General features: G+C 36.9%; 1 protein-coding gene across 2 annotated transcripts in view; it reads left to right on the top strand.

Moving 5' to 3' along the window:
* The window catches only part of HEATR5B (HEAT repeat containing 5B), a 114,650-nt gene extending 111,875 nt beyond the window's left edge, over nt 1-2,775 (top strand). For both annotated transcript variants that reach the window (XM_023736033.1, XM_023736041.1), the window contains one exon: nt 1,994-2,775. In XM_023736033.1, the coding sequence (XP_023591801.1) occupies nt 1,994-2,298 (305 nt within the window). In that variant the 3' untranslated portion in view covers nt 2,299-2,775. The remainder of the gene's footprint in view (nt 1-1,993) is intronic.
* The last annotated feature ends 8,917 nt before the right edge of the window (nt 2,776-11,692 follow it).

An 11,692-nucleotide genomic window follows, 5' to 3' on the forward strand; every position in this document is an offset into this window, starting at 1 on the left:
CTGTCAGGGCCGTCATTGGTGGTAGCCGGGCACCATCTAGTTCTTCTGTTCTCAGGCTGATGAAGTCTCCGGTTTATGTGGCCCTTTCTGTCTCTTGGCCTAATATTTTCCTTCCGTCTTTAGTGTTCTTCATTCTCCTTTACTCCAGGTGGTTGGGACCAATTGATGCATCTTAGATGGCCGTTTGCAAGCTTTTAAGACCCCAGACGCCACTCACCAAAGTAGGATGCAGAACATTCTCTTAATAAGCTTTGTTATGCCGGTTGAACTGGATGTCCCCTGAAAGCATAGTCCCCAGATCCCTACTCCTGCTACTCTGTCCCTCAAAGTGTTTGATTGTATTCAGGAAACTTCTTAGCTTTGGTTTAGTCCAGTTGTGGTGACTTCCCCTGTAGTGTGTGCTGTCCTTCCCATCACCTAAAATAATTCTTGTCTACTATCTAGTTAGTGAATACCACTCTCCCTCCCTCCTCACACTTATAACCATCAGAGAATGTTTTCTTCTGTGTTTAAACCTTTTCTTGAGTTCTTATAATAGTGTTCTTATACAATATTTGTCCATCTGTGACTGACTAAATTCACTCAGCGTAATGACCTCCGGCTTCCTCCGTATTATAAGATGTTTCACGGCTTCATCGTTGCCCATTATCGTTGCATAGTATTCCATTGTGTGGATATACCATAATTTGTTTATCCGTTTGTCCGTTGATGGGCATCTAGGTTGTTTCCATCTTTTAGTTATCATGAACAATGCTGCAATGAACATGGATGCGCATATATCTATTCGTGTGATGGCTCTTATTTCTCTAGGATATATTCCAAGGAATGGGATTGCTGTATCGTATGGTACTTCTATTTCTAGCTTTTTAGGGAAGTGCCAAATCGATTTCCAAAGTGGTTGTACCATTTTACATTTCCACGAACAGTGTATAAGTGTTCTAGTCTCTCCACAACCTCTTCAGCATTTATTGTTTTGTGTTTTATTTGATTAATGCTAGCCTTGTTGGGGTGAGCTGATATCTCATTGTAGTTTTGATCTGCAGTTCTCTAATGGCTAATGATTGTTAGCATTTCTTCACATGTCTGTTAGCCACCTGAGAATCTCCTTTGGCGAAGTGCCTGTTCATATCCTTTGCCCATTTTTTAAATTGGGTTATTTGTCTTTTTGTTGTTGAGGTTTTATGGTATCTTTTAGATTTTAGAGATTAGATGCTGACTGGATTTGTCATAGCCAAAAATTTTTTCCCAGTCTGTAGGTTGTCTTTTGACTCTTCTGGTGAAGTCTTTTGATGAGCATAAGTGTGTGATTTTTAGGAGCTCCCATTTATCTGGTCTCTCTTCTGGTGCTTGTACATTGTTACTTATGGTTCGTATTGTGTTTATGCCATGTATTAGGGCTCCTAGCATTAGGTCTCTCTTTTTTGTTCCATGATCTTTATCGTCTTTGATTTTATATTTACATCTTTGATCCATTTTGAGTTGGTTTTTGTGCATGATGTGAGGTATGGGTCTTGTTTCAGTTTTTTGCAGATGGATATCCAGTTATGCCAGCACCATTTGTTAAAGAGACTGTCTTTTCCCCAATTAATGGGCTTTGGGCCTTTGTCAGATATCAGCTGCTCATAGGTGGATGAATTTCTGTCTGGATTCTCAATTCTGTTCCATTGGTCTATGTATCTGTTGTTGTACCAGTACCAGGCTGTTTTGACTATCATGGCAGTATAGTAGGTTCTAAAATCAGGTAGTGTAGTATTTTTTTAATAAAACAAATTAATGTAAATGTAAAATACACAATACTAACAAACCTGGTCTCCAGCCCTAATAGCTTGGCCATTTAGTAAATATTTAATATTAGTCATGAGTTATCATTGAGATCTCCGATTGTGCATGTTTACTTATATTTTATTATAATTCAGACTACCATTGTAAAAAAATTAAATTAAATTTTGTTGTAATTTTCAGGTTCTTCATACATTATTTTTGTTATTTACAGGAGTCCAGTTACTTGCTCTTTTAGTTCCAACGTTGATCTCGTACCTGCTGGATGAAATTTCTTTTGCCTCAGCAAGAAAAGCTTCCAAAGATCTTCATGAGTTTGCACTCCAGAATTTAATGCATATTGGACCTCTGTATCCACATGCTTTCAAGACAGTAATGGGGGCTGCTCCTGAGCTGAAAGTGCGTTTGGAAACTGCTGTGCGAGCAAGCCAAGCTAGCAAGGCTAAAGCAGCTGCCCGGCAGCCAGCCCCTGCCACATACTCTGCTCCAACAATTAAGCTAAAAACAAGTTTTTTTTAATTTTCTCTTCCATTCATTTTTATTTACATTGTTAGCTAGCACCTAATTAGTGATAACTATTGTATCATTCCATGCTTTCAGTCTATTTTATTTGTATGTTGGTAATATAGTGCTTCCAAGTATGCTAAGTGAAATAATGCTCACACCACTTATTGATTTTGAGGAGTAATTATTTGTATCATGTGGTAATTTTGTTTTCATTTTTCTCCTAGTAACGATTCTCTTTTATTAATTAATTTATTTTTTAGACACTGAGCCATAGTTTCTAAACTTAAATGGGGGAAATATAATTGTATCATGTAGTTGGACAGTCTATTGATATTGTCAGGAAAACATAGGTTAAAATTCAACATCTGTCAGCAAAATTTTTAATTGAAAAACAAGCAGAATTTAAATTTTAAGTTACCAAGATAACAAAAAGTGTCTGTTTTGTGTTTATATAGTATAAAAGAAGTCACAACATTTTATCGTTTCCCAGCTTGTCCTTACCTTTCTGATGGATCTTTTTACTTACATATTGAATTGTTAAATTATGCTTGTGTATATTTTAGTTGTTAATTGAATTAAAAGTCATTTAAAGGTCCATTAAAATGTTTCAACTGTGGTATAATGTTCTGGTTTTTATAAATGACTAAAATTTGGCCTCAGTTATGTTTTGTAATTACAGAGCCTCAAGTTCTGGCTATGATGGTTAGTTTTGTTCATCAAATATTTATTGAGAGCCTCCTGTGTATAAGGCATCAAGCTAATTGATGCAGGGCATACAAAAATGAATTAGACATAATTATAGTTCTGCCAGTCTCTCATGCAATGGGAATTTTACCATGTTAAATAGACAATTGATAAAATGAGTGTTTGCCACATCGCTTAGCAAATTTTAAACACCAAGTTTTGCCAAACAATATTACACAGACTATATTATCAAAAGCACATCACTTTTCTGACCACTCCCAAGTATGTAATTATTTAGCCATGTAGTTTATTATTTTCTCTCATACCTTTGCCTATAGGCAACTCACTTGCCCTTGCCTTTCTTCCTTAATCACTCCTTCAGCTACCTCAGTTAGGTGCTTTCTCTCTGGTTTTTATTTCTACAGTGTTTTTTTTTTTTTCATTTCAGACTTATTTTTCCAAAGTTATTCTTCTGGTTTGTTTAACAGCTTCATTGAGGTATAATTCGCATACCATACAATTCACCCATTTAAAGTGTACAAATCAATGGTTTTTATTATATTCACAAAGTTGTTCAACCATTACCACAATCAAATATTTTAGAATATTTTCATCACACTAAAAAGAAACTCTGTACCCTTTAGCTATCACCTCACAATTCCACCATTTCCCCAGCCCTAGGCTACTACTAATCGAATTTCTGTCTCTATAGATTCTCCTATTTTAGACATTTTACATGAATGGAATCATAGAATATGTGGTCTTTTGTGACTGGCTTCTTACACCTAACATAATCATTTCAGGATTCATCAGTGTTATAGCATGTATCAGTACTTCATTCCTTTTATGGCTGAATAATATTCCATTGTATGGCTATACCACATTTTATTTATCCATTCATTGATGGATGAATATTTGAGTTTCCACCTTTTGGCTATTACGAATAGTGTTACTATGAACATTCATATACAAGTTTTTGTGTGAATGTATGTTTTCATTTCTCTTGGATATATACTTAGGAGTGAAATTGTTGGGTCAAATGGTAATTCTATGTTTAACTTTTTAAGGAACTGCCAGACTATTTCAATCTTGTTTTTTGCCCATGTGCATGTGTGCACGTAAGCCTTTTTCATTCATCTATTTATAGATTGTGTTTATTTCTGCCTTGGCCATTTTCTCCTGTTTTGGTTCCTCCCAGACTTTTTCCATCATTTCCCACTTCAAGGTATACTGCATCATGCATTAACAATAATTATTTCCTTCCTCCCTATACCTCCCTCCTTCTCTCTCTTTCAGGCATCTTTATAAGTTCTCTAAGCCCTTTTGAGCCACTGGCAACTTCAGCTTCCAATTTTTTATGATCATGTCTATCAAAGGAAGATCTGTTTGAAGAATTATTGTTTTACTGCCCAACCCATGAGGTTTTTCTTATCCTAAATCATATTTATTTGATCATGAATGTCCAGCATCATGAAGCTCAACAGAGAAGTATCAATAGAGCCGGTAGATTTCTTTCTGAAGCTTAATCTGATAAGTTTTAACAGTATAAGAAGTTATCTTCTATTTGCTTTCTAAGTTCTTGTTAATATTATAATTTGAATTCTTAATTAATTAGAACTAAACTTCAAAGTCAGGTGTCTCTTGTAAATTAGTTTCTGCTATCAACTAGAGATAGCATTTTGGGCAACCTAACCCTTTTTGGGCTTCAGTTTCCTCATCTATAAAATGAGAGCAAAAAGTCTCTCTATGACCTTATGTACATCTAAAAAAGTACATATGTCTCTGTATTTATCCTGCATATTTTTATCAAGAGAGGGAATCTTTGGCGGATTCTTTAGTCCTATAAGTAGTTTTTACATGTCTGTAAAATTACTATCATAGTATATGTCTTAGGCTGGGTTCTCAAGAGGAGCAAAACCATTGAAGCATATATAAGTAAATCTGTGTATAGAGAGACTTATTTGAAGGAAATTGCTCATACAGTTGTGGAGGCTAGCAAGTCCCAAATCTGTGGGTCAGGCGTCAGGCTGGAGGCATCTTCTGACTCAGGTGGGCAGGGGCTGACGAACCTAAAATTGATAGGTCAGACGGTACTGGCTCATGTCCCAAGAACCAGATGTCAGAAGATGATTAGTCGGATGCAGAACTAGAGACAGCAAGCTTTGCCAGAACGTCCATATATATTGGATACAGACCACACCTCCAAGGAAACTACCCTTTTAATTGATTGGCTACTCACATCAGATCACAAATAGGAGAGTGATTACATATTATCTGCCTAACCTCTGGGAATCATGCCCTAGCCAAGTTGATTAGGCTTATTAATAAAAATGCTTTTCAAAACAAGGAAGGTGATAGTCCTACTCTACATGCTGTGGTACTCCAGTGTGTGTGAGGGGAGGGGGTTGGGTCAGAGGATCAGCTTCAGATGACATAACTATCACAATATAACAATATAAGCATGTAAACCAGATGCAGCAGTTAAAATTTTGCAGTTTATTACTGTCGATAAGAGCTGCCATTTCACAACTGCCAGGCACTGTAATAAACACTTTTTATTCATATTCCTTTTCATTAAAGCACCATAGAATGGTGGATATAATTAGCTTAATTTTAAAAAACATACTTAATTGCATAAATTACCATGCCTCACATATTCGTCATTCTCCATTGGAATGAACTTTAGATTTATTGTTTTCCATTTTCCAGAAATGGCTAGAGTATAACTATAAATAAATTTCTTGCCTTAATGCTTTCTATCAGATGGATTATTTTAAAACCTGATTTAGTTATTACAAACTCCTTTCTAGCTCTCATATCTAAAAGCTTATGAAATTATTGATAGACTCCACAGAATTTTACTTAAATAAATCAGAATTTCATGTCTTAATCATAATTCAGAAAAATTATCCTGAGCTAACTTTTTGGTACCATTACTGAGAAAAAATGTGAAAATCATACGCGTACAAGTGCGTATATAAGTGCATATACAAGTACGTGTTGTTTTACTTCTGGGGAATTTATTACAGCTCTTATCCCCTATCTTTAATTCTCTGCCTTTTTTGCCACTTAGAATTTATGAGTTTCCATTTTGGGCATTGTTTTTCTCATACACATATACTTCTCTTTATGCTTTTTCCCCTATGCTAGTCAAAAGAATTCATGGAAATGTGAGTGGACTTGTTTGGCTTTTACAGATTCTTCCCAACTCTTTTGCAGTTACATAGGAAAACCTCTCTCTTTTTGTTTCGTTTGTGAAACAAAAAGTGTTTTAATCTTGTCTAGTGTGCATACAAGTAGAATCAGAGGAAATGGGAAAGTCAGTTTTATATCTTGTTACAAGTTAATAAATTTTAATTGTAAGTTATGCATTCATTAAAATTTGGGGGAAATTATCACAACCCACCACCCAGACTAAATTAATGTTAATGTTCTAGTCTTTGTCCTTCTACAGTTGTAATCATACTGCAGGTAAGATGTTGTATCCTGCTTTTCCCCTACTTATTTCATAAGCATTTTCCCATATTACTCCTCTTAATTAAAATATGGGATGCATTTAATAACCATTTTTGATGGCTACTTAATAGTAGATGTACCAGTATTGATTTAGCCATTACCCTATATTTGGGTACTTTTATTATTTCCAATTTTTTAATTTGTATAAATAATGCTGCATTTTACTTTTTAAAAATGCAACTTTGTAGATTATTTCCTCAAGATCGATTCCCTAGAGGGGTTATAAAAGAAGGACAGGTTTGAATTTTGATACAAAATTGTTGAATTTTAGAAAGTGATAATTTTTGAAGTAAACAGCATGAAAATGAAACTGGGTCATTGTTTTCCATATTCCAAGAAAATGCCTGAGAGTGCCTTTAAATTTTCACAAATATTTTGATACTTAAACATTTTTTTTAAATGGTGTTTTAGTTGACTGTAAATCATGATGAAGCTAGTAGAAAGTTTAATGCAGTTGGAGCTGGTATTAATAAAAATGCACTTTTCAAAACAAGGTGATAGTTCTACTCTATATACTGTGGTACTCCAGTGTATGGCGGCAGGGGGAGGGAGTTGGGTCAGAGGATCAGCTTCAGATGACATACATCAAGGTCACTGACAAACTGGAGTGCACGTACAGCCAGGTGACATAGAGGAACTGAGGATAAAAAAGAGGGACATCCAATCCTCAAATTTGTATGGAATTGCAAGGGGCCCTGGATAGTGAAAGCGATCTTGAAAAAGAAGAAAAAAATAGAGAGGGCTCATTTCCTGTTTTCAAAACAGAATATAAAGCTACAGGAACCAAAACAGTGTGGTGCTGATGTAAGAACAGACATAAAGGCCAATGAAATACACAACAATGGAATATTATTCAGCCATAAAGAGAAACAAAGTCCTGATAGATACTACAACATTGGTGAACCTTGAAAACCTAATGCTTAATGAAATAAAATACACAAGGATATTGTTTTGGGCTGGGTTCTGTAGAGAAGCAAAACCAGTAAAGCATATAAATGTGTATATAGAGAGATTTATATCAAGGGAACAGCTCATGCAATTGTAGAGGCTAGAATGTCCCATGTCCATGGATCAGGGTAGAGGCCTGTCCCAATTCACACAGCCACAGAAGCTGGCTAGCCCAAGATCAGCAGGATGGAGAGCAGGGCTCCTGCTCATAGGCTGTAAAGGTCAGCGAATTCCAAGATCAGCAGGCAAGACCGCAAGGTTTCTCCTGATTCACATAGCTGCATGGGCTGGTGAACCCAAGATTGGCAGGTCAGAGAGCAGGGCTCCACTCACAGGCTGTGAAGATCGACGAATCCGAAGTTTGGCAGATAAGCTGACAGCTCAAGTCCCAAGAACTAGAGGTCAGATGAACAGGAGGCAGCCACAGGATCCAGAGTGAGCAAAAAGCCAGAAAGTCTGGTATATTTGGATGCAAGACACACCCTCAAGGAAACTCCCTTTCCACTAATTGGCTACTCACAGCATAGTCAATCATAGGAGTGATCACATATAAACACTGAGAATTGCAGCCCAGCCAAGTTGACACACAATCTTAACCATCACAGATACATATTGTATGATCCCACTCACATGAAATATCTAGAACAGGAAATGCACAGAGACAAAAGTTTATCAGTGATTACCAGGGTAGGGGAAAGAGGGAAGTTATTACTTAAGGAGTACTGGATATCTGTTTGGGGTGATGAAAATCTTTTGGAAATGGGTAGTGGTGATGGTTGCACAGCATGGTAAATATGATGAATGCCACTGAATGGTACACCTCAGACTGGTCAGAATAGCAATTTTTTAGTATGCGTTTTACCATAATAATACGAATAAAAAGACCAAACCAAAAAAAGAGGGGAGGGGAGGGATGTGGTCATTGTTTTCAGACAGTACAACCAGATAGCAGACCTGCACCAACAGGTCTGTGTTTCAAATAAGTGGTTCGCAATTAAATACAAAAGAAGAGTTTTTAAGGGATCTGTTAAAAAATAAATGCCTCGTAAGAATGCATTTCTTGACCCTGGATATGTACAAGAACTTGAATTCCTGTATGTCAAAGATTTTGTGATATGATTCTCTAATTCAGCCTCTTATTCGTTCATTAGACCAATATTTATGGAGCTGACATGAGTACGTAAGAGTAACAATCAAGCAGAGAATCTGCCACAGAAGATTCGGTCTGGGGAAAGCGATGATAACACTAAATAGTCACAGACTGAAAAGTAATAGGAAGAAACAGTATGAAGTATGGAGCGATAGAGGATAATAGGCAAGGATTCCTTCTTAGGGCCATCTGGAGCCCTAGCCTCTCTCTTCTGCACTTCAGACCTACCCATTGATGTCTGAGACTCTCAAACTCAGTTCAAACTTGAACTCGTCACTTCGCTATCTAAACCTACTTTTCAACCTATCATCTCCCGGTAAACACTCTACTATCTTATCCTGTTGTGTAAGCCATAAATCTTGGTGTCATCTCTGACATATCCCACTTTTTCCCCACTATACCTAGTTCATCACCAAGTCTCCTAATTATCTTACCAAATCACTCCATGTGTTTTTATTGCCATCATCTGCACTCTAGTGCAAGTCACCCCTGTTGCAGTATAGCAAAGTTAGTGTCAGTTTGCTTGAGTTGGAAATTGGCTGCCACAAACTGTATAACTTCAGGCAAGTCATTTGTCCTCTTTGTGCTTCAGTTTCTGCGTCTGTAAATTGAGAATAAAAATGATACCTGTATTATAGCATGTGGATTAATTAACGTATTTAAAAGACTTTAGGATAGTGCCTGACCCTTAGAGAACAATTTAGAAATGTCTGCTAATATTCTATTTTTCACAAAGAAACCAAAATGATCTTTATAAATTTAAATATGATGCCCTGCTGAAAACTCTTCAGTTGGTTTCCTTAGCATAAAGACTATTCTTTAAAGTGACCCTCAAGGTCCTTGTAACCTGGCCTCTGCCTGCTTCCCCTCATTATTCTGTTTCATGTCGATGGCTATGGCCATGTTGTAGTGTCCCAATCTGTTAACTGAAGACAATGTTAGTACTTAACTCATTGCGATGCGGTAAGGCTTAAATGAGTTAATGCATGTAAAGTGTATTATTTTTATTGAGTAAATGCTCAATAAGTATTAGCTATAAAAATAATAATTGTTATTAGTTTCCTCTTGTTCTTTATATGTCAGCAATATTGGACTTCTTTCAGTATATCAAATGCACTATGTACTTTTCTTCCTCAGAGTGTTTGAAATTTCTTTAAAAAGCTCCATTCCCCTCTCTTCTAGATAATTTGTACTTTTCCTTCCTATTTTAATCTGGTTATATACTTATGAAAATGTTGCAGCATTAAGTTGGTCATTGCCATATACTAACAACGGTTATTATTTAAATGATCTTGTTCTTCTTCTGTATGCAATCAGCTTTAAATTGGTCATAATGTTAGATATGAGTTCATGTGAAAGGGTAAATGAGCTGGTTCAAGCCATTCCTACTGTTGTTACTTCATATCCTACAGCTAGGGGGAAATCTGGGAAAAGAGATAACATAGATAATGGTAGAATTCTCCATTACAGGGAACAATCGCAAGTGTTATAATTAACACATAGTGACAACACTAGCTTACTGAAGGCTGGCAGAACAGAGGGAGAGATGAAGTACATACAAACTAGGTTAAATTCTGTATTTAAAAAAATGGAAAGTGGGCGTAGGTCTTCAAAAACTAAAACAAAAATAAAATGGACCTCTTTAACTTCATTCATTCTTCTTATTTTTCTGGCACAGTGCCCCCCCCCCATGTTTATAAAAAATAATGTGTCACATCTGAATTGTTCTGTAAACTCAGTTTATGTCTCAGATGGAAGTTTGGGAGCTGCACCATTCTAAACAAGGAGCCCTGGTGGCACAGTGGTTAAGTGCTCTGCTGCTAACCAGAAGGTCAGCAGTTTGAACCTACCAGGCACTCCACGGGAGGAAGATGTGACAGTTTGCTTCCATTTCCAAATATTTACAGCCTTGGAAACCCTATGCAGCAGTTCTACTGTGTTCTATAGGGTCACTATGAGTTGGAATCGACTCGACAGCAATGGGTTTTGCTTTGTTTTGTTTTAACATTCTAAGCAATTCAAGCCTTAATGAGATAGGGTGTCCTTTTTTTGAGAAAGTGGCTGCACCTGGAAACAGGCGCCTCTCAGGTGCACAGTCGGCAGGAATAGCCAACATAAAAATGTTCACGTTCCCCACAGACATAATAATTTTTATGTAATGATGATTACATTAATTGTTTGAAATTCAGTTCCTGGCTTAGAAATGGGGCAACATAGTTGTCTTAGGCTGGGTTCTCTAGAGAAGCAAAGCAAGTGAAGAGTATATACATGTACGTATTGTTATGGATTGAATTGTGTCATCCAAAAATGTGTATCAATTTGGCTAGGCCATGATTCCCAGGATTGTGTGATTATCCACCATTTTGTCATCTGATGTGATTTTCCTATGTGTTGTAAATCCCACCTCTATGATGTTAATGAAGCAGAATTAGAGGCAGTTATGTTAATTAGGCAGGACTCAATCTGCAAGATTAGGTTGTGTCTTAAATCAATCTCTTTTGAGATATAAAAGAAAGAAGCCAGCAGAGAGACATGGTGATCTCATACCACCAAGAAACAAGAGCCAGGAGAATAGAACATCCTTTGGACCCAGGGTTCCTGCACTGAGAAGCTACTACACTATGGGAAGATTGATGACAAGGACCTTCCCCCAGAGCCGACAGAGAGAGAAAGCCTTCCCCTGGAGCTGGCACCCTGAATTTGGACTTCTAGCCTCCTAGACTGTGAAAGAATAAATTTCTTTTGGTAAAGCTATCCACTTGTGTTATTTATGTTATAGCAGCACTAGATAATTAAGACAGATACAAATATATATATATATATATATATGGAGACCTGGTGGTGCAGTGGTTAAGCGTTCTACTGCTAACCAAAAGGTCAGCAGTTCAAATCCACCATCCACTCCTTGGAAACCCTATAGGTCAGTTCTACTGTGTCTAATAGGGTTGCTATGAGTCGGAATTGACTTAACGGCAACAGGTTTGTTGTGTGCTTAGACAGAGAGAGAAAGAGAGACTTATATCAAAGAAATGGCTCACGTGGTTGTAGATGCTGGAAAGTCCCAAGTCCGTGAGTCAGACTGGAGGCTTCTCCTGACTCAAGTAGCTG

Source organism: Trichechus manatus, unplaced genomic scaffold, assembly GCF_000243295.1.
Source record: "Trichechus manatus latirostris isolate Lorelei unplaced genomic scaffold, TriManLat1.0 scaffold00005, whole genome shotgun sequence".
In the NCBI taxonomy this organism is placed as follows: Eukaryota; Metazoa; Chordata; class Mammalia; order Sirenia; family Trichechidae; genus Trichechus; species Trichechus manatus.